This window comes from Erythrolamprus reginae, chromosome 1 (assembly GCF_031021105.1).
Source record: "Erythrolamprus reginae isolate rEryReg1 chromosome 1, rEryReg1.hap1, whole genome shotgun sequence".
In the NCBI taxonomy this organism is placed as follows: Eukaryota; Metazoa; Chordata; class Lepidosauria; order Squamata; family Dipsadidae; genus Erythrolamprus; species Erythrolamprus reginae.
The window spans coordinates 411,887,071-411,911,035 of record NC_091950.1 but is presented as its reverse complement, the minus strand read 5'-3'; the positions used below and the strand labels follow the sequence as shown (position 1 = coordinate 411,911,035).

The following is a 23,965-nucleotide window of genomic DNA, read 5'->3' as shown; positions in this document are numbered from 1 at the left end:
CCAGTCCTTTCTGCTATTGCGGATCTTTTTTAAAAAAATACAATCACAGCTCAAGCAAAGTTGTTCATCGTTGGAATATTCCGTGGGTGTTAAGCACAAAAGAGAGCCGTGGAGTTCAATTAAGTTGATAGCTTCAGAATTTAATACGTGGGCACAGACGGTGAGATCGAAGAGGAGAAGGAGCTAAATTCAGCCGTCCGGTAATTTAACAAATGAATTACATGTCAGAATATCTTTTATCAACATTGCAGAGTCACAAACATTTCTCACTTCTGGTAATCTAAAGTGGTGATTCATAAAGCTTTCATGTTTCCGAGAGCTCATTTTACACGATCTGGGTTGTGTTGGAATAATTGATGCCAATTCCCAGGGAGACTGATGGATGGCTGTTATGTTCACAAGGGCTGCAACTGTTGGAACCAAATGTTGAATTTGAACTGAACGTCCTTGCTTCAGAGTTCAGTGTTATGGGTCCTGCCTTGTACTCAGCTGGCTATGCTCACACATCAAACACGGTCGTATCGATTAAAGAGGGGATGCACTTCCATTTTCATAAATGCAGTGTTCGCTTGGCTTACGTTTTTTTAATGGTTTGCTGTGCTGTGTGAGATGATTGGCACTCTCTGGGTTTATTTTCTTGGAGGCGTTTCATTGCCCATCTTGGTAACACCCATCAGTGCCAATAGCTGCAAGAACTAACTTCAAGAAAACAACCAAGCTCAGATACCACCAAGAACCTCACAGTTCAACTCTGAGCCACAAATATTCTGTGTTCTGTATGAATCCAGCACTTTTCCTTAATATGCAGTGTCGCAGAAGTGCTTTTTTTAAAGGAGGCAGCTGGACTTTCTTGTTATTTCTTTGAAGACTTTTCGCTTCTCATCTTAAGAAGCTTCTTCAGTTCTGACTGGATCGTGGGGGAATGGAAGGATTTATATTCCTTGCAGACCGCTGGTCATCTGCGTCCTTTTAGAGCGGTGGTTCTCAACCTTTCTAATGCCGCAAACCCTTAATACAGTTCCTCGTGTTGTGGTGACCCCCAATCATAAGTCTAGCACCAATTCTCCCAATATAACTTTAAGCTGATAGAAACATAGAAACCTAACTTAGTAGACTTAGTAAATAGTTTGACAGTGTTGAGGGAATTATTTGTTTAGCAGAGTGATGGCGTTTTGGAAAAAATGTTCTTGTGTCTAGTTGTCTTGGTGTGCAGTGCTCTGTAGCGATGTTTTGAGGGTGGGAGTTGAAACAGTTTATGTCCAGGATGCGAGGGGTCAGTAAATATTTTCACGGTCCTCTTTTTGACTTGTGCACTATACAGGTCCTCAGTGGAAGGCAGGTTGGCAGCAATTGTTTATTCTAAGTTTTTAAATTATTCTTATTGTTGTTGTTATTGTTACTATTACATTATTATTTAATTATTATTATTTATTATTTAATTATTAATTATTTTAGTTTTAGGTTTCTTGACTAAAATAGCATAGACCAGGGGTGTCAAACTGGATTTCATTGAGGGCCACATCAGGGTTGTGTTTGACTGGGGTGGGTGTGGCCAGGGTAGGTGTGGCCAGGGTGGGTGTGGCTAAGGTGAGCACGGCCAATTTGACGTCACTCGTGTAAGGGACGTCTGAGGCGGCCTAGTGCTTTGCCACTGAAAATGGGCTCCGGAGTTCCATTTTCAGCTGTGAAGGCCTCCTGCCGCCCTCTGCCAGTGAAAATGGAATTTGGGGGGGGGGGGGGGGGTTCACTAGCAGGAGGTCATCTCAGCTGAAAATGGAGCCTAAAAGAGCCACACACAGCCCTCCCGAGCTCCGTTTTCTCTGGCAGAGGCACCGTGGGCCGCTGCTTTGCTATTTGTAGGGTGGCCTCATGGGTCAGATCTAAGCACCCCATGGGCCGGATCCAGACCCCGGGTCTTGAGTTTGACACTCTTGGGATAGACCAGACCTGGGCAAGGGGCGGCCCACTATCTGTGACTGGTCCGTGGAGGTTGGGATCCGCTTCAGTGCGAGAATGAAAGAGCTCACCGCGTCTGCCCGGACTCCTCCGGTTCCTGCTTGCCTGATGAATCATGAGGAAAGCAGGAACCGGAGGAGTCCCGGCAGAAGCGTTGATCGCTTTCATCCTTGCACTGGAGCGGACCCCGACCTCCTACCGAGAGCGGCCGAACACAGAAACCACGCAAACACTCCAGCGCAATGACTGTGGTGCACCGTGTTGCCGTAAAGCAAACAATAAGGGGTCTGTAGAGTGGGTCTGGGTGTTTAGGTCAGACCATGGTCTGGGTCTTTACAGTATTGGGTTGAACTGAGTTAATTATATTAGTCCGGCCCTCTAAAACCATCCCTATTTCTCATGCGGCCCCATGGCAAAATTAATTGCCCACCTGTTCGAGCAGAGGGTCAGACTGACCTCCAATGTCCCCTCCAACTCTATTTGTTCTGTCGGGCTCTCTGGTAGACTCCTCCCAAAAATTCACAGGTACAAATTTCAGACACACACACGTTTGAAAATTCAAAACAATGTTCTTTATAATGAAAATTCACTTAAACCAAGCCCTCTTTTGGTATAGCAAAGAGCACTCGTCTCCAAACAAACTGGTAATTTGTACAAGTCCCTTATCAGTTCTGTGATACTTAGCTTGCAGCTATGAGGTAATTCACAGTCCTTCTTCTTTCACAAAGTGAAACACACTTTGCTCTGGTTGAGTTTCAAAGCGGGGAAAAATCAGCACACAAAAGGTCAAAGTCAGTAAAGCAGTCACGAAACACAACGATCAGATAATCCTCCACAATGGCCAAACCCACAGCCCCACCCAACCACAGGTGGCCTCATTTTCTTTGATAATAATCTCTCAGTTGTTGTTGCCTATGCATCACTCTCCGCATGCGTGGCTGTATCATTCACTCTTGTTCTGAATCCAAGGAGGAGCTAGATAATTGATCTCCTTCTGAGCTGTCTGCCACACACTCCTCCTCCCTGTCACTCATGTCTTCTTGGTCAGAGGAGCCTTCATCAGCAGATTCCACTGGGGGCAAAACAGGCCTGCAGCATGTGGATTTCTCTCCCACATCCACAGTTCTTGGGGCAGGAGCTAGGCCAGAGCTAACCACAACATCTATTATTCTATGATTTAAATGTGCGTTTCTGCTGCAAGAGAGGCTATGGCTCACTGGCCCTGGATTCTGTTTTGTTTTTTCTCTCTCCCAGGGATGGTAGAAATTTGCCTTCTCCACATGCTGAAGCGTCGGGCATCCGGCTTCTTGCGGACGGACAAGATCGCTGCCCTTTTCACCAAGGTTGGCAAGACCTACGACGTGGCCAGCGAGATATGCAGGAAAGTGCAGGAGTTGCTGCAACAGGCTGAAGGCAGGTGAGGGTGACGTTCATTTGTGTGTGCGTTTTTCCTAGCAGACAGTCAGATTATTATTATTATTATTATTATTATTATTATTATTATTATTATTTATTAGATTTGTATGCTGCCCCTCTCCGAAGATTCGGGGCAGCTAACAACAATATAAAAAGACAATGTAAACAAATCTAATATTAAAAACAATCTAAAAAACCTCAATTTAAAGAACCAATCATACATACAAGCATACCATGTATAAATTCCATAAGCCTAGGGGGAAGTGAAATTTCAATTCCCCCATGCCTGACGACAGAGATGGGTTTTAAGGAGCTTGCGAAAGGCAAGGAGGGTGGGGGCAACTCTGATATCTGGGGGGAGCTGGTTCCAGAGGGTCGGGGCCGCCACAGAGAAGGCTCTTCTCTTGGGTCCCGCCAAACGACATTGCTTAGTCCACCGTTTCCCAACCGGTGTGCTGCGGCACACTAATGTGCCGCGAGACACGGCCAGGTGTGCCGCGAAGCTCCTAGGGAAGCTCCAGCTGGGCGGGGTGCTGCCGGCGCCCCTGCCTGAGTGTCGTCCTGTGGATGGTCTTGGGCTTCACAGTCGCTTCCTAGTTCCCTCTCCTCCCACCGCCTGTGTCTCCCACCGTCGCCTCCCACCAAGCCGGCAGCCGTTGCCATGGGTTCCTCGAGTGGGAGCTGCCGCTTCCCTCCGGCCAGCCCAGCCACACTGCCGTAGAAAGCACAGAGGTTATTGCCACCGCTTCTGCCTCCACTCAGGGAGCCACCGTGGTCACCGCGCCTTTTCCTCTCGCTCAGCTCAACCACGACGGCTCCCTGAGTGGAGGCAGAGGCGGCGGCAATAACTTCTGCACTTTCTACGGCAGCGTGGCTGGGCTGCCTGGAAGGAAGCGGCAGCTCCGGCCCAAGGAATGAGGCGCTGGCAGTAGACCCAGGTGGTGGGAGGAGAGGGAACCAGGAAGCAACCGTAAAGCCCAAGACCAGCCACAGGACGACCTTCAGCCAGGGGCGCCGGGACTGCGCGCAGCCATGGTGGGAGTAGCGTGAGAAAGAGAGGATTCCATCCCACGAGGAGACGCCCACCGAGCTGCAGGTCCCGCTGCCGTCGCCTTCTTTCCCTCCGCCTCTTTCTCCTCATGCAGCCTGAGCCCGCCTTTGCGAGTCCGCCCTGGCTTTCGCTTCGCCCCATGATTTCCCCGCAATTTCATCCAAGCCACCTCTTGCCTCCTTTTGAACTGCGGGGAAATCTGCGGGCGAAGCAAAAGCCAGGGCGGGAGAGAAGCACGGGGGTGGGGAAGGAGGAGAGCCCCTCGGCGCTTCCCCTCCGCCAAGCTGCCTGCTTGTCCTCGCGCCTCGTTGCTACCTCCTGCCTTTTTCCAGGGGCCTTTGGAAGGTACCCAGGGAAGTGGGGGGGGATTGGGGGTGGCTGCAGCGGCTTCTCGTCCTCCTCATCCGGCTGCTAACGCCCGTCCGCCCCCTCTTGCAGTCCCTTCACTGAGCGCTTTTGTCCCAGGCTGTCAGCGAAAGGGCTACAGGACAGGCGGGGCAGGCGTTCTTCTCACAGCTGAGGCAGGATTTGGAATGTCGGGTGTGTGTGCGTGCGGGCTCCGCATCCCCCTGCCACCCGGAACATTTAAAATAAGAAAAACCTTCGCCGGCCTCCGCAGAGAAGAAAGGAAGAGAGAGAAAGAGAGACAGAGAAAGAGAGGCAGAGAGAGAGAGAGAGAGAAAGAAAGAGAGACATAGCAAGAGAGACAGAGAGAGAAAGAGAGACAGAGAAAGAGAAAGAGAGAGAAAGAGAGCTAGCAAGAGAGAGAGACAGAGAGACAGAGAAAGAGACAGAGAGAGAGAAAGAGATAGCAAGAGAGAGAGAGAAAGAGAGAGAAAGAAAGAAAGAAAGAGAGAATGAAAGAGAGATAGCAAGAGAGGCAGAGAGAGCAAGGGAGAGAGAAAGACATATAGGGAGGGAAGGAGGGAGAGAGAAAGAGAGCAAAAAAGAGAGGAAGAAAGAAAGAGGGATGGAGAGAGAGAAAGAAGGGAAGGAAGGAAGAGAGAGAAAGAGTGAGGGAGAAATAGAGCGAAATGGAGGATGATTTTTTTTGTCAAAACTTTTCTTTAGCCCCCCCTCCCCCCCCTCCCCCCCGTTCAGTGTTCCCCAGGATTTTGAAAATATGAATAATGTGCCGCGGCTCAAAAAAGGTTGGGAAACACTGGCTTAGTCGACGGGACCCGGAGAAGGCCAACTCTGTGGGACCTAACCGGTCGCTGGGATTCGTGCGGCAGAAGGCGGGAGATGCCTCGGGCTGCTCAGCATTAGGAGATGGAACATCCCAATCTTGGGCAGCACAACTGGAAGAGATCGTTATAACGTTTTGCTCTCCTTGACAGTTATTAAGCCACTGGTGATAAGTTAAGGACCACCTGTCTAAGGGATGTGGCGGCTCAGCGGCTAAGACACTGAGCTTGTCGATCAGAAGGTTTGCCGTTTAGCGCTTGGAATCCCCAGCGCCATGTAACAAAGTGAGCTCCCCTTACTTGTCCCATCTTGCAAGTAGAAAAATAGGGGCCAAAAAAATAAAGGGAGGGGGAGTTCCGTGCACCTTTGGCATTTAGTCAAATTGAGCTGCTCCGAGTCCTCGGAGAGGGGCGGCATACAAATCTAATAAAATTTTATAATAATAATAATAATAATAATAATAATAATTATTATTATTATTATTATTATTATTATTATTATTATTATTATTATTATTATTATGTCAGTACAACACAGCAAACGAGATCACTATGCTGGATTTCGTATTTCATCACCAGTCGGGCGCTTCCCAAGCACCTAGGACTGAGTGATGTAGCGGCAAATTATGTTTGCCGATCCCAGTAAAGCGGCCTTTTGCAATTGACAGATGAAGATTTTGTCAATTCCGATGGTTTTCAAATGTCTGCTGAGATCCTTTGGTACTGCGCCCAGCGTGCCAAGTACCACTGGGACCACTTTCACGGGCTTATGCCAGAGTCGTTGCAGCTCGATTTTTAGATCTTCGTATTTCACTAATTTCTCTAGCTGCTTCTACTCAATTCTGCTGTCTCCTGGGATTGCAATGTCGATGATCCATACTTTCTTTTTCTCCACGATCACAATGTCTGGTGTGTTATGCTTCAGAATTCGGTCAGTCTGAAGTCGGAAGTCCCACAGTAGTTTTGCTTGCTCATTTTTGACCACTTTTTCGGGCTTATGATCCCACCAGTTCTTTGCCACTGGTAAATGGTAGTTCCGGCACAAGTTCCAGTGGATCATCTGTGCCACAGCATTATTATTATTATTATTATTATTATTATTATTATTATTATTATTATTATTATTATTATTATTCATGCCGTCCACAAGACCACATCAATGTCTTCGGACGGTGCTGGGTCTTCGGCTTTGAAACAGAGTTGAGCACTGCCTCCTAGAGTTGGGAACGGCTAGCACAGTGATGCCGAAAGAGCATGTGCTATCGTACATGCGCAAGTGCCCACATCCATAATTCAGTGCCTGGGGAGGTGAAAACAGTTTCCCCGCCCCCCCGGAGGCCAGAAGTGGCCTGTTTCCCAACTTCTGGTGGGCCCAGTAGGTTCGTGTTTCACCCTCCCCAGGCTCCAAAGGCTTCCCTGGAGCCAGGCGAGGGTAAAAACGCCCTCCCGCATCCTCCCAGAGGCTCTCTGGAAGCCAAAAACGCCCTCCCAGAGCCTCTGTGTGAGCCAAAAATCAGCTGGCCGGCACACACATGAACGTTGGAGCTGAGCTAGGGCGACAGCTCGCGTGCCAGCAGATATGACTCCACGTACCACCTGTGGCATCCATGACATTGGTTCGCTAGCACATATGTGTGAGGGAAGCCTTTACCTGTCTACGGGTGCCCAGTTAATTTCCATTTCTACAGTGTCTCATAAAGATCATGGTAGGTTTGAATTTATCTTTTCCCCATATATTCCAGACTTAGAATCCACCTTGGATCAAGGTAGATTTCTAATCTTTAATAATTTTCCTCAGTGATGGAGATGTACGGTTTCCAAATTTGCTAATTAAATACATTTAGCCCAAATTTGAGAGTCTCTAACAAAAGCAAGGCATTAGATAGAAACATAGAAACATAGAAGTCTGACGGCAGAGAAAGACCTCATGGTCCATCTAGTCTGCCCTTATACTATTTTCTGTATTTTATCTTACAATGGATATATGTTTATCCCAGGCATGTTTAAATTCAGTGACTGTGGATTTATCTACCACGTCTGCTGGAAGTTTGTTCCAAGGATCTACTACTCTTTCAGTAAAATAATATTTTCTCATGTTGCTTCTGATCTTTCCCCCAACTAACTTCAGATTGTGTCCCCTTGTTCTTGTGTTCACTTTCCTATTAAAAACACTTCCCTCCTGGACCTTATTTAACCCTTTAACATATTTAAATGTTTCGATCATGTCCCCCCCTTTCCTTCTGTCCTCCAGACTATACAGATTGAATTCATGAAGTCTTTCCTGATTTGTTTTATGCTTAAGACCTTCCACCATTCTTGTAGCCCGTCTTTGGACCCGTTCAATTTTGTCAATATCTTTTTGTAGGTGAGGTCTCCAGAACTGAACACAGTATTCCAAATGTGGTCTCACCAGCACTCTATATGATCTCCCTCTTCCTGCTTGTTATACCTCTAGCTATGCAGCCAAGCATCCTACTTGCTTTCCCTACCGCCTGACTGCACTGTTATCAACAGTTTGTGTTGCCTTCTGTTTGTAGATCAACTGTGTTGCCTTCTAGATGTGTCGTTCCCCACTTTCCATAAGCCCGCATCAATAATAATAATAATAATAATAATAATAATAATAATAATAATAATATGAAATACGAAATCCAGCATAGTGATCTTGTTTGCTGTGTTGTACTGATAATAATAATAATAATAATAATAATAATAATAATAATGTATCAGATTTGTGTGCACGTGTGGGAGGTTGGAAAAGATTGGTTTGGATCTATGTTTTTCAAATGTGGCAGCTTTCCTTTTCTCCTCAATTTAGCAAAAGAGCAAAAAAAGAAAAATCCCTTGGCGGTCACGTTGATTTTATTCACTTCTGCGTCTCTTAAATGGAGATCCCAAGTTATATTATCTGTGCAAACTCGATCCCACAAAGAGCTTCGAAGGAGAACTTTGTCCATCTCTTCTTTTCCTTTGCAGATCACCTGTAAGCAACGGGGAGAATGTAGGCAGGTGGTTCGGCTTTCCGACTCTGTTTCCATCTCTGCTCAGGTCACTAGTTTATATTAAGTGAGAATCAGATGCAGTAGAGAAAAATAAGATCCTCTTTTTCCTCCTTTTGACTGGGTAATTCGAAGAGGGAGAAAATAATTTTCCAGATGTTTTGTTTTTCTTTTTTCCCTTCCCCACCTGCAAATTTCCATTTTTAAATTGGGGGAATGATCAAAGGCAACATGAGAAAATATTATTTTACTGAAAGAGTAGTAGATCCTTGGAACAAACTTCCAGCAGACGTGGTTGGTAAATCCACAGTAACTGAATTTAAACATGCCTGGGATAAACATATATCCATTGTAAGATAAAATACAGGAAATAGTATAAGGGCAGACTAGATGGACCATGCGGTCTTTTTCTGCCGTCAGTCTTCTATGTTTCTATGTTTCTAAATACCGTATTTTTCGAAGTATAAGACACACTGGAGTATAAGACACACATTGGTTTTTGGGGAGGAAAATAGGGGGGGAAATCTGCTTACCAGGTGTTCATCTGGCTAGCATCCTTCGTCTGGTCAGCTTCCGCACATTATTTTACGCCCTGTTTAAGGGCGTTAAAAAAACTTTATTCTGAGAGAGTAACAATGAAAAAGCTTGCAAGCCAGTAAGAGCTGGGGATATCACTAGCACCTGGAAAGGGACATTCGGAGCAATGCTTGGCTGCATAGCTAGAGGTATAACAAGCAGGAAGAGGGAGATTGTGATCCCGCTGTATAGAGCGCTGGTGAGACCACATTTGGAATACTGTGTTCAGTTCTGGAGACCTCACCTACAAAAAGATATTGACAAAATTGAATTCCCCATGTGAGTACATATATAAACACATTTTGAAATAGTTGTGCAGCAGTTTATTAGGTTATTCTTACATTGTCACCACCAATAGGTGTTTTATTTAAAAGATATCCTAAAACATGACAATGTTGGAGTGCAACTAACATTATCAAGAAGGCTTTTTCATTCTGCCCGTGGAAGTGCAGTCAGGTGGTAGGGAAAGCAAGTAGGATGCTTGGCTGCATAGCTATAGGTATAACAAGCCGGAAGAGGGAGATTGTGATCCCGCTGTATAGAGTGCTGGTGAGACCCCATTTGGAATACTGTGTTCAGTTCTGGAGACCTCACCTACAAAAAGATATTGATAAAATTGAACGGGTCCAAAGACGGGCTACAAGAATGGTGGAAGGTCTTAAGCATAAAACGTATCAGGAAAGACTTCATGAACTCAGTCTGTATAGTCTGGAGGACAGAAGGAAAAGGGGGGACATGATCAAAACATTTAAATATGTTAAAGGTCCAGGAGGGAAGGTCCAGGAGGGAAGTGTTTTTAATAGGAAAGTGAACACAAGAACAAGGGGACACAATCTGAAGTTAGTTGGGGGAAAGATCAAAAGCAACATGAGAAAATATTATTTTGCTGAAAGAGTAGTAGATCCTTGGAACAAACTTCCAGCAGACCTGGTTGGTAAATCCACAGTAACTGAATTTAAACATGCCTGGGATAAACATATATCCATCCTAAGATAAAATACAGGAAATATTATAAGGGCAGACTAGATGGACCATGAGGTCTTTTTCTGCCATCAATCTTCTATGTTTCTAAAGGTTTGCCATCACTGGTCTATCATCTATTAAATTTCTTCCCATCGCACCTAAGTGACGCTGGGCAGTTTACAATCCCTAGAAGAAATAGGTCTTTTTCTGCCGTAAGTCTTCTATGTTTCTATGTTTCTAAGTAGAGCAATGGAAAAAACCTGCAAACACTTAGGGCTTAAAAAACATTCTTCCCAGAGAGGAACAATGAAAGAGCTTGCAAGGTAAGACCTGGGAAGATCATTAGCAGCTAGTTAGGGCTGGGGGGAAAAAGGCTACATTTCAGAGTACAGTGATACCTCATCTTACAAACGCCTCATCATACAAACGTTTCGAGATACAAACCCGGGGTTTAAGATTTTTTTGCCTCTTCTTACAAACTATTTTCACCTTACAAACCCACCACCGTTGCTGGGATGCCCCGCCTCTGGACTCCCGTTGCCAGTGAAGCACCCGTTTTTGTGCTGCTGGCTTTCCTCTGAGGCTCCCTTCCATGGGAAACCCCATCTTTGGACTTCCGTGTTTTTGTGATGCTGCAGGGGAATCCCAGCAGTGCAAAAACAGGTGCTTCGCTGGGAAAGGAAGTCTAGAGGTGGGGTTTCCCAGCGAGGGGAGCCTCAGTGAAATCGTAGCATCTCAAAAGCACAGAGGTCCAGAGGTAGGGTTTCAAGGACTTCAGTGTTTTTGCGATGCTGCGATTTCACTGATGTTCCCTTCGCTGGGAAACCCCACCTCCAGACTTCCGTTGCCAGTGAAGCACTCATTTTTGTGATGCTGGGATTCCCCTGCAGCATCGCAAAAACACAGAAGTCCGTAGGTGGGGTTTCCCATGGAGGGGAGCCTCAGGGGAATCCCAGCAGTGCAAAACCAGGCGCTTCAGCTGGCAAAAGGGGTGAATTTTGGGCTTGCACGCATTAATCGCTTTTCCATTGATTCCTATGGGAAACATTGTTTCATCTTACAAACTTTTCACCTTAAGAACTTCATCCCGGAACCAATTAAGTTTGTAAGACAAGGTATCACTGTATAAGATGTACCCTAATTATCAGCCTCTTTTAGGGAGGAAAAAGCTGCGTCTTATACACCGAAAAATATGGTAGTTTGCCCATGGCCATTTGGGTGGGCAGGAAACTCTTAGGAAAAATATGGATTTCCCCCACCCACCCCACACTTCCCTTTAGTGACATTTCAGCAGCTGATCGCGTTGGCTGTGAAAGGAGCTGGTTGAACCTGGCAAGCAATGTCACTGCCTTTGCCAGTGAAAACGCGAGGGTTTTTGGCTGCTCATCCCTATTAAACTCAGTTTTCCATGCCTTTACGCTGTGATTTTACATAGCAACTGCCAAAGATGGAGAGAATTCATGATGAAGAAAGACAAAATAAAACGTTTACTTAGACTGCTCTGCCTGGCAACTTTTTGTCTTGCGGACAGGCATAATTGGAGCCACGGAGGCAACTTCTCATTATACACTGCTCAAAAAAAATAAAGGGAACACTTAAACAACACAATATAACTCCCAAGTAAATCAAACTTCTGTGAAATCAAACTGTCCACTTAGGAAGCAACACTGATTTCACATGCTGTTGTGCACATTCAACTTTGTACAGAATAATAATAATAATAATAATAATAATAATAATAATAATAATAATTATTATTATTATTATTATTATTATTATTATTATTATTATTATATTAGATTTGTATGCCGCCCCTCTCCGAAGACTCGGGGCGGCTCACAACAATAAAAAAACAGTATAACTATGGAACAAATCTAATAATAAAAATTATATAAAAACCCCCAACAATTTAAAAACCATACAACACATACATACCAAACATAAAATATAAGAAAGCCTGGGGGAGATGTCCCCATGCCTGGCGATATAGGTGGGTCTATATCATATTCAATGGGAATATTTCATTCATTCAGATCTAGGATGTGTTCTTTGAGTGTTCCCCTTATTTTTATTTTTTTGAGCAGTATATATGGTACCGAGGAGAATTGCATATTTTGTGTACCATGTGTGTGTGTGTTTATGTGTGTGACATGTTTTTGCTGATAATGAAAAGGAAGGGAAACTAGTGTAGATCTATTTCAAGCTATTTTGCTCTCATCAGCTAGCCATACCCCTTACCGGGATTTGAACCTGGACAGTCTGCCTGCAAGGCAGTAGCTTTAACCTCTAGGCCACAGGTTCTCCTGTCTCATATCGTCATCTTCAGGCTGATGCTTTCAGCTTCGTGCTCGGGCCGAATACACCAAAACCTACACACACACACACACCATATTTTTGCTGATGACTACTATAGATCTATTTTGAGCTTATTTGGTCTCATCAGGTAGACATACCCTTACTAGGATTTGAACCTGGGTCTCTGCCTTGTAAGGCAGTGGCCTTAAGCCTCTAGGTTACAGGCTCACCTCCTGTGCTCGGGCCGAATACACCAAAACCTACAAAGCCACACCATATTTTTGCTGATGACTACTATAGATCTATTTCAAGCTTATTTGCTCTCATCAGGTAGCCATACCCTTACTGGGATTTGAACCTGGGCCTCTGCCTTGTAAGGCAGTGGCCTTAGCCTCTAGGCTACAGGCTCACCTCCTGTATCAGCTTGTACCAGGGACGGGTTATGTGTGATTTTTTTTGGTCATATATATATGTTCCCCTTCCCACTCCAGTGGAAGGATACTGTAAAATCCTCCCGATCAGCTGGGACTCAAGAGGCAAAGAATAGATGGAAGTGGGGCCACTCAGAGGTGACATATACCGGTTCTCCGAACTACTCAAAATTTCCGCTACTGGTTCTCCAAAACTGGTCAGAACCTGCAGAATCCCACCTCTGCTCTTGAAGCATCCCAGGAACTTTCGTGGTCCAAATGCCCCTGAACCAAGACAAACAACAACAGTAACAACCAGCCAAGAGTTTGTTAGGTTATTGTCTCTGCTCATTTTCAATGGGAAGCAAAGGGGTTGATGGTGATCGCATAGGAATGAAGTCTGCTCAGTGAGGCTTATTTAGCAAATGCAACATTATTCTATGAGTTTATTTGTTTACATCCCACCTTTACAATTATTTATTTTATTTATTTTATTTATTTTATTTATTTTATTTATTTTATTTATTTTATTTATTTTATTTATTTTATTTATTTTATTTATTTTATTTATTTTATTTATTTTATTTTATTTTATTTTATTTTATTTATTTATTTTATTTTATTTATTTTATTTATTTTATTTTATTTATTTTATTTATTTTATTTATTTTATTTATTTTATTTATTTTGTTTATTTCGTTTATTTCGTTTATTTCGTTTATTTTATTTTTTTATGCCGCCCTTCTCCTTAGACTCAGGGTGGCTTACGACATGTTAGCAATAGCACTTTTTAACAGAGCCAGCGTATTGCCCCCAACAATCTGGGTCCTCATTTTACCCACCCTTGAAAGGATGGAAGGCTGAGTCAACCTTGAGCTGGTGATGAGATTTGAACCGCTGACCTGCAGATCTACAGTCAGCTTTAGTGGCCTGCAGTAGTGCACCCTACCTGCTGCGCCACCTCGGCTCTTATCAATAACTTAAGGCGCTGAACACATCCTCTTCCAATCTTCCGCCTAATGCAGTGTTTCCCAACCTTGGCAACTTGAAGATATTTGGACTTCAACTCCAAGAATTCCCCAGCCAGCGAATGCTGGCTGGGGAATTCTGGGAGTTGAAGTCCAGATATCTTCAAGTTGCCACGGTTGGGAAACACTGGCCTAATGTACAACCCTGTTGGGCTCTGAGGGAGAGAATGAGCCAAAGTCACCCAGTTGGTTTTCATGCCTAGGCGGAGACTAGAATTCATGGTTGCCTGGCGATTGGCTCATAATCATCTAGCTGGCTTTAATGCCTAGGGTGGGACTCAGGGGCGGATTGCTCCTACTGCTGCTGTCGGTGCACTGCGTGTGCAGTTTCAGCTGTTTTGAGTGCACGGGCACAATTTTGATGATTTTTTTTTTCCTTCCGTGCATGTGCGGAAGCAAAAAATCACCAAAATCACCCAAAATTGCATGTGCAGCTCAACTTTTACTACTGGTGCAGCATCCTTTACCGTTCTAGTCCCACCAGTAGTGGATTGATTGATTGGTTGGTTTATATTTATATTTATATTATTTATATTATTTATATTATTTATATTATTTATATTATTTATATTATTTATATTATATTATATTATTTATATTATATTATTTATATTTATATTTATATTTATATTTATATTTATATTTATATTTATATTTATATTTATATTTATATTTATATTTATATTTATATTTATATTTATATTTATATTTATATTTATATTTATATTTATATTTATATTTATATTTATATTTATATTTATATTTATATTTATATTTATATTGTTCCGTTGGGCTCTCTGGTAGAATCCTCCCAAAAATTCACAGGTACAAATTTCACACACACACACACGTTTGAAAATTCAAAACTGTTCTTTATAATGAAAATTCATTTAAACCAAGCCCTCTTTTGGTATAGCAAAGAGCACTCCTCTCCAAACAAACTGGTAATTTGTACAAGTCCCTTATCAGTTCTGTGATACTTATCTTGCAGCTGTGAGGCAATTCACAGTCCTTCTTCTTTCACAAAGTGAAACACACTTTGCTCTGGTTTAGTTTCAAAGCGGGGAAAAATCAGCACACAAAGATCAAAGTCAGCAAAGCAGGCACGAAACACAACGATCAGATAATCCTCCACAATGGCCAAACCCACAGGCTGCTATTTATAGCAGCCTCACTAATCACCACAGCCCTACCCAACCACAGGTGGCCTCATTTTCTTTGATAATAATCTCTCAGTTGTTGTTGCCTATGCATCGCTCTCCTCATGCGTGGCTATATCATTAACTCTTGTTCCGAATCCAAGGAGGAGCTAGATAATTGGTCTCCTTCTGAGCTGTCTGCCACTCTCTCCTCCCTGTCACTCATGTCTTCTTGGTCAGAGGAGCCTTCATCAGCAGATTCCAGCAGGGGCAAAACAGGCCTGCAGCATGTGGATGTCTCCCCCACATCCACAGTCCTTGGGGCAGGAGCTGGGCCAGAGCTAACCACAACATATATTTATATTTACATTTACATTTATATTTATATTTATATTTATTTATGATATTTATATTTATATATTTTATTTATATATTTCATTTATTTTTTATTGATTTGATTTGATTTGATTTCTATGCCGCCCTGAGTAAGTTGAGAAAGGCAGCATATAAATCAAATAAATAAATACATAAATAAATGAATGAATAAATAAACCCACTACTGGTGGGACTACAACTCACGGTTGCCTGTGATTGCATTATAATCATCTAGATGGCTTTCATGTGCCTAGGCGGGGACTAGAACTCACAGTTGCCTGGTGATTGGCTCAAAATCATCCAGCGGGCTTTCATGCCTGGGGCGGGATGGTCTCCTAAAATTCGCACATCTTAAAGTTGCTAAGGTTGAGAAACACTGGTTCTAGGTAGTTAATAATATCATGGGAAAATTAAAACGAAACTGAAATCGATAATATTGGAGCCTCCTTTGTGGTGACTGAGACTGGGCCTTTCAGTGCTCTGCCAGGATTTGAAGATGAGCCTGTATCTCTTGCAAATAGTACAACCTTTGATGTGGATCCTGCTTCTTTCCTCCACCCAATAGAAAATACCAGCCAGCTGGCCAGGAATCCCTGAAGAAACAAGCTTCAACCACAAGCAAATCCTCTTCTTTGTCCCCACAAGCCATTAAGCACATCTGGGTGCGCACCGCCCTGATCGAGAGGGTGCTTGATAAAATTGTGCAGTACCTTGTGGATAACAATAGGTAAGAAGAATGCCAAGATTTTCTTGTTGTACATTTTGTTCAAGGGATGCTATATGCAGTGCAGTTTTCAGAGCGCTGCGTTGTGGATGTTACATTAGGGCATGTCTTTGTGTACAAGGTTTTTACATACTGTATTTTTTCGGAGTATAAGATGCAACTTTTTCTCCCTTAAAAGAGGATGGAAATGTCAGTGAATCTTATACACCAAATACAGCCAATTTTAGCCTTCCAAAGCTCTACCCTTGCATCCCATTTTTGCAAAATAATGGGCCAGTTTTTCCCCATAAATGGGGTGCTCAAAGGGTTTGGGAGGCCTGCAGAATGCTCCTGGGGGCTGGGGGAAGGCAAAAACTCCCCCATTTTTGCCAATAGATAGGCAGACAGACGATGATAGATAGATAGATAGATAGATAGATAGATAGATAGATAGATAGACAGACAGACAGACAGACAGACAGACAGACAGACAGACAGACAGACAGACAGACAGATGAAAAACAGGCCATGTTTTGCAAAAATGGGCATTTTTCCCATCCCACAGCCCCCAAGAGCATTCTACAGGCTTCCCAAACCCAACACATGACGCATTTTTGCAAAAAAATGGGCCAGTTTTTCCCCAAAAATTGGGTGCTCAAAGGGTTTGGGAGGCCTGCAGAATGCTCCTGGGGGCTGGAGAAAGGCAAAAACTCCCCCATTTTTGCCGATAGATAGATAGATAGATAGATAGATAGATAGATAGATAGATAGATAGATAGGAGAGAAAGAATAGATAGATAGATAGATAGATGATAGATAGATAGATAGATAGATAGATAGATAGATAGACAGACAGACGAAAAACGGGCCATGTTTTGCAAAACAGGGGTATTTTTCCCATCCCACAGCCCCCAAAAGCATTCTACAGGCTTCCCAAACCCGCCACATGATGCATTTTTGCAAAAAAATGGCTCGTTTTTCGCCCGTTTGAAAGGGGCTAAAATAGATCCATTTTTACAAAAAACTGGATGCGCAGAGGGTTTGGAAGGCTTGCAGAATGCTCCTAGTGGCTGGGAAGGACAAAAACATTATTATCTTATTTACCTCTTTGAAATCTTGGTGCGTCTTATACACCGGTGCGTCGTATAGTCTGAAAAATATAGTACTTCCATCCTGCTTTTGGGTGATGTAGGACGTTCCTCTCTTTTTCCATTGCTCACCAGGAGGCAGTATTTCATATGAAATATAGGTAATAGCAATAGGACTCAGACTTGTATACAGGGTTTTTCAGCTCTCTTTAACACAGTTTACAGAGTCAGCATATGGCCCCCAACAATCTGGGATCCTTGATTTACCAACCGTAACTGAGCTTGCAATTATGGTTGCAAATTGTGTCATTTGGCTTCAGGAGGCCAAAAATGGCTGCATTCGGTGTATAAGACGCACCGACATTTCCACCTTCTTTTGGGGGGGTGGGGGTGCGTCTTATACTCTGAAAAATACGGTAATTACTGTCTTCTGTTAGAAATGGGTGGGATTGTTCCTGACTAGTGCAACCTTATCATCTTCAACAGACCTGATTGCAGGATCTCTGGCCCCATCTATAGGTGAAACAGTGCTACTTCGCCTCTTTAAGATTGCATGTCTTCCTAAAACCATCTATTTTAGGGACTAGGAAGTTAGACTGAGATGTTGTGCTAAGAATTCATTTGGCATGCTTTATATAGGAAGCCTCACTTGGTAGGTCAAAAGAGGTTTGCCATCCCCTTAGCTACTATTTCATTTATTTTCTGTTGTACTCTTTGTGGATTTATATACAAAAAGTATTTGGGTATAAATGCACAAATACTCCGTGCATTTATACTGGAGTTCAAAGCAGCATCTGTAGGGATTCTGGGACCTGAAGCCCTTTTTATTCAAGCTGCTGAGGTTTAAAAGGTTTAGAAATTTTAGATTTAGGATAAGAAAATTGAAACTCTAGACTTGTATACATCACTAAGCAACATTTTTCTGATATCATTTTATTTTATTTTTATTTTATTTTATTTTTTTTTATTTTATTTATTCTTTGTCCAATATACAATACATATGAAAGAGAATAGACATTAAGTAATATATATAAAGATTGAAAGTAAGAAAGAAGAGAAGTAGAAGGAAAGGAGAGAAAATATATGATATATGAGATAAGGAGAGACAATTGGACAGGGGACGATAGGCACATCAGTGCACTTATGTACGCCCCTTACTGGCCTCTTAGGAACCTGGAGAGGTCAATCGTGGAGAGTCTTAGGGAGAAATGTTGGGGGCTGGGGGCTGACACCACTGAGTCCGGCAATGAGTTCCACGCTTCGACAACTCGATTGTTAAAGTCATATTTTTTACAGTCAAGTTTGGAGCGGTTAATATTAAGTTTGAATCTGTTGCGTGCTCTAGTGTTGTTGCTGTTGAAGCTGAAGTCGTTGTTGACCGGAAGGACGTTGCAGCATATGATCTTGTGGGCAATACTTAAATCGTGTTTTAGGCGCCGCAGTTCTAAGCTTTCAAGATCCAGGATAGTTAGTCTATTTTCGTAAGGTATTCTGTTTCGAGTGGAGGAGTGAAGGGCTCTTCTGGTGAAATACCTTTGGACTTTTCGAGAGTGTTGATGTCTGAGATGTGGTGTGGGTTCCAGACAGATGAGCTGTATTCGAGAATGGGTCTGGCATAGGTTTTGTTATCCATTCAGTTCTGTCCCACCCTTGGTGATTCTAGGTCAGAGATCTTCAAACCTGGCAACTTTAAGACTTGTGGACTTCAACTCCCAGAATTCTCCAGCCAGCTGGCCTGGAGAATTCTGGGAGTTGAAGTCCATAAGTCTTAAAGTTGCCAAGTTTGGGAACCCCTCTTCTAGGGTCAGGTCTCTCCCCATCTTTTGATCTTTTATCCCAAAGTCTGTTTAGAAAGCGGATTTCAATTTCTGTTGGCAGTTGGCCATCAGGTGTAAAAATAGAGAAAAGGAAGATTTCATAGGAGGAAAGCTTTGACTGCATCTAAACTTATCATATTTTTTGGAGTATAAGATGCACCTTATTTTTTGGGGGGGGGGGAGAGAAAATAGGGGAAAGAATCTACTTACTAGGTATTCATCTGGCTAGCGTCTTTAGTCTGGTCAGCTTCAGCACATTATTTTATTCCCTGGTTAGGGATTTTAAAAAAACATTATTCAGAGAGAGTAACAATGAAAGAGCTTGCAAGTCAGTAAGAGTTGGGAACATCATTAGCACCTGGAAAGAAACATTTGGAGCAAGTAGTTAGTAGAGCAATGGAAAAAACCCTGGAAAGACTTAGGGCTTGGAAAACATTCCTTGCAGAGAGTAACAATGAAAGAGCTTGCAAGCCAGTAAGAGCTTGGGACATTGTTAGCACCTGGTTAGGTCTGGAAAGAAACTTATTTGGAGCAAGTAGGGAATTGGGGGGGGGGGAATGCTACAAAGACAAGGTTTGGAAAACATTATTCGCAGAGAGTAACAATGAAAGAGCTTGCAAGCCAGTAAGAGCTGGGAAGATCGTTAGCAGCTAGTTAAGGCTGAAAAAAAGCTACATTCAGAGTATAAGACGTACCCAAATTATCAGCCTCTTTTATTATTATTATTATTATTATTATTATTATTATTATTATTATTAATTAGATTTGTATGCCGCCCCTCTCCGAAGACTCGGGGCAGCTCACAACAGTAATACAAAAACAATATAACAGTGAGACAAATCTAATATTAAAATAAAACATATCTAAAACCCCAACAATTTAAAACCATACAACATATACATACCAAACATAAAATATAAAAGCCTGGGGGAGGATGTCTCAGTTCCCCCATGCCTGGTGATAAAGGTGGGTCTTGAGTAATTTGCGAAAGACAAGGAGGGTGGGGGCCGTTCTAATCTCTGGGGGGAGTTGATTCCAGAGGGCTGGGGCTGCCACAGAGAAGGCTCTTCCCCTGGGGCCCGCCAAACGACACTGTTTGGTCGACGGGACCCGGAGAAGGCCAACTCTGTGGGACCTTATCGGCCGCTGGGATTTGTGTGGTAGAAGGAAGGAAATGTAGTTTGAAGAGGTTTTGATCTCCTATTCAACCTTTCCAGATATTCCTTTTCACACACATGCACATTGGAAATGAAATAAAAGAGGGGATGATGGTCATTTTAACTTCTGTTCCATTCAAAATCTTGCCTTAAAATATTACCTCTACAAGATATATTGTGTTTCCATTTTTCCTTTCTTTGTTTTAATTGATTGTGGGGATTGGTTTCTTCTAGCAAATATTATGAAAGAGAGGCATTATTGGCAGATCCAGTATTTGGACCCATCTTGGCCTGTCTTCTAGGTAAGTATCCTTCCTAAAAATTACTTCTACGCAGTTTTGAAGAACTCGGTTCCCCATGTTGTTTTCCAAAGATGTTTGCAAAAATTAAACGTGAACCCCAAATATGATAGAGTTGCATCAAAGGAATGGGTGCATGTTTGTGAATTGGTATGGTTAAGTTAACATTTCTTAAAGTGCCCTAAAGTATTTTGTTATAGACCCGTGGCTTGAAAATCAGCCAGTTTCCCCCCAGCATCATATCCATAATTTTTCCAGATAAAATTACCGTAGCTAGTATAGAATTTCAGACATTTTGTAGCTTTATTTATGCCTCCCTTCCTATCTGCTTTTACTTCCCTGTCGCTGAACAAATTCATAGCTAATTGAGTTCAGTCAATTTATTTTTTTACCAAAGCTTTATTATCTCCAGCTCAGGTCTACAAAATAGTCAAAACACATCTCAATGTTCAAACCTTTACAGTATGCACAATTTTATTAAGCAGGTGGAGGTGTTTTACTGAAAAGTGCAAATTAAAAGGCAGACATAAGCGAAGAGATTCCTTTGAATCCCACTGTTAGAATAGAGATTGTTGAAAGCTAATTGTGTTCAATGGAAAGAAAAACTTAAAGCTGAGTAGTACAGTGGTCCCTCGAGTTTCGCGATCTCGATCTTCGCGAAACGCTATATCGCGAGTTTTCAACCCGGAAGTAAACTCCACCATCTGCGCATGCGTGCCCTTCCACGCATGCGTAGATGGTGGAGTTTCCCCGCCGGGCAGAGGCTTCCCTGGGTCTTCCCCCTCTTGCCCCGGTAAGGCGCGAGCAACGGCGTGGGCGGGTGGGCGGCACACGCGCGGGGAAACCCCAGGGCCGCTTCTCAGCTGAGAAGCGGCCCCAGCAACAGCGCGGGGGGGCGGGCGGCACGCGCGCGCGCGCGGGGAAACCCCAGGGCCGCTTCTCAGCTGAGAAGCGGCCCCAGCAACAGCGTGGGGGGCGGGCGGCACGCGCGCGCGGGGGGAAACCCCAGGGCTGCTTCTCAGCTGAGAAGCGGCCCCAGCAACAGCGTGGGGGGGGCGGGCGGCACGCGCGCGCGCGCGGGGAAACCCCAGGGCCGCTTCTCAGCTGAGAAGCGGCCCCAGCAACAGCGTGGGGGGGCGGGCGGCACGCGCGCGCGCGGGGGAAACCCCAGGGCCGCTTCTCAGCTGAGAAGCGGCCCCAGCAACAGCGCGGGGGGCGGGCGGCACGCGCGCGCGCGCGGGGAAACCCCAGGGCCGCTTCTCAGCTGAGAAGCGGCCCCAGCAACAGCGCGGGGGGGGCGGGCGGCACGCGCGCGGGCGGGGAAACCCCAGGGCCGCTTCTCAGCTGAGAAGCGGCCCCAGCAACAGCGCGGGGGGGGGGGGCGGGCGGCACGCGTGCGGACAAGCAGCAGCAGCGAGGCGGCGGGGAAACCCAATCTTCGGCTCCTCGCTGCTGCGGTGGAAATAAAAACACCATCTGCGCATGCGCAGATGGTGTTTTTACTTCCGCACCGCTACTTCGCGACAAATCGATCATCGCGAGGGGTCCTGGAACGGAACCCTCGCGATGATCGAGGGACCACTGTATCCCTAAAAAGACATCTAGGACCCATTCGAATTCAGCCAGTATCATTTAGACTTGTACTTTTCCAGATACTTTCACTAAACCTATAAAGCAAAACACTTATTCTTTGTGAATGGCTTATTGGTACTGCTAATAATAATAATAATAATAATAATAATAATAATAATAATAATAATAATAATTTATTAGATTTGTATGCCGCCCCTCTCCAAACACTCGGAGCAGCTCACAACAACAATACATAATACAAATCCAATGATTAAAAGCAAAAGTTAAAAACGTTTAATTTAAAAACAATCATACAACCCAAACAAACCATACATAAAACAGAGCGGCCGAGGGGAATCAATTTCCCCATGTGAGTACATATATAAACACATTTTGAAATAGTTGTGCAGCAGTTTATTAGGTTATTCTTACATTGTCACCACCAAAAGGTGTTTTATTTAAAAGATATCCTAAAACATGTGACAATGCTGGAGTGCAACTAACATTATCAAGAATGTTGAACGGGTCCAAAGACGGGCTACAAGAATGGTGGAAGGTCTTAAGCATAAAACGTATCAGGAAAGACTTAATGAACTCAATCTGTATAGTCTGGAGGACAGAAGGAAAAGGGGGGACATGATGGAAACATTTAAATATGTTAAAGGGTTAATTAAGGTCCAGGAGGGAAGTGTTTGTAATAGGAAAGTGAACACAAGAACAAGGGGACACAATCTGAAGTTAGTTGGGGGAAAGATCAAAAGCAACATGAGAAAATATTATTTTACTGAAAGAGTAGTAGATCCTTGGAACAAACTTCCAGCAGACGTGGTTGATAAGTTTAAACATGCCTGGGATAAACATATATCCATCCTAAGATAAAATACAGAAAGTAGTATAAGGGCAGACTAGATGGATCTTGAGGTCTTTTTCTGCCGTCAGTCTTCTATGTTTCTGTTTCTAAGAAGGCTTTTTCATTTGAAGGGATAGCAGCATTATATAGAGTTCAGTCAATATTGTTATTTGAAAATATGGATGGCGGGCATCTTGTTGTTCGCAGGATTCTGGATCGGTCCAGTAGAAACCAAGATGGCGTTCCCTCCTTATTTTCTAGAAACACAAGCAGTTCATTTCTGAAACAAAATGGCTGCTCTAAGAGAAACAGATCTGACCACCAAATATTTTGCTAACATTTCCAGTTCTAGTGTTGAAAAATGAACACCTTCGATCTAACGACAGGGCCAACCCTGACTTCTCAACTCAAGAGGGAGGCAAAAATCTATTTATCATTTAAATCAGCGTCTCTTAGTCTTAGCAACTTTAAGATGTGTGCACTCCTAGAATTCCACGGGCAGAATTCCAGAACTTAAGAAGTCCACACACCTTAACTGCCATGGTTGAGAAACACTGGTTTAAACAAATGAATGTTCACTTGAGGATTGGTCGGCCCACCTCAATCTTTAGGCCTCTTTGGGGAAAGAGAAGCATGTGACTCCATTTTCTATTTTTCTCTGTCTGGCTTTAAGTTGGGCCTTGTGCCCTGGATTACACAAAGTTGAAAACGGCTGATCACTTCTGGACGGATCCCTCAGCAGACGAGTTGGTCCAGAGGCATCGGATTCATGGAACCCACAATCGCCAAGACTTTCCTTCTAAACGGCCAGCCCTAGGAGTAGGTGATTTCTTCTCCTTTAATATCACTCAAGTCTTTTTTTTAATTTTAAGTAATTTTGGAATACAGTGGTACCTCAAGATACGAACCCCTCGTCTTACGAACAACTCGTGATACGAACCCGGGGTTCAGAAAAATTTTGCCTCTTCTAACGAACTTTTTTCGAGTTACGAACCGGCGTTCGGAGACTGCTGGGAAGCCGCGCGGCTGTTTTAAAAGGTGACAGCCGGGCGGCGGGGCTTCCCAGAAACCACCCGAACGCCGG

The 23,965-nt window shown here is 43.6% G+C and overlaps 1 protein-coding gene across 3 annotated transcripts in view; it reads left to right on the top strand.

Moving 5' to 3' along the window:
- Positions 1–23,965, top strand: part of SGSM2 (small G protein signaling modulator 2) — a 206,894-nt gene that overhangs the window by 109,708 nt on the left and 73,221 nt on the right. For all 3 annotated transcript variants that reach the window (XM_070735246.1, XM_070735243.1, XM_070735245.1), the window contains exons 3-6: positions 3,211–3,373; positions 15,961–16,122; positions 20,395–20,462; positions 23,555–23,700. In XM_070735246.1, the coding sequence (XP_070591347.1) occupies positions 3,211–3,373; positions 15,961–16,122; positions 20,395–20,462; positions 23,555–23,700 (539 nt within the window). The remainder of the gene's footprint in view (positions 1–3,210; positions 3,374–15,960; positions 16,123–20,394; positions 20,463–23,554; positions 23,701–23,965) is intronic.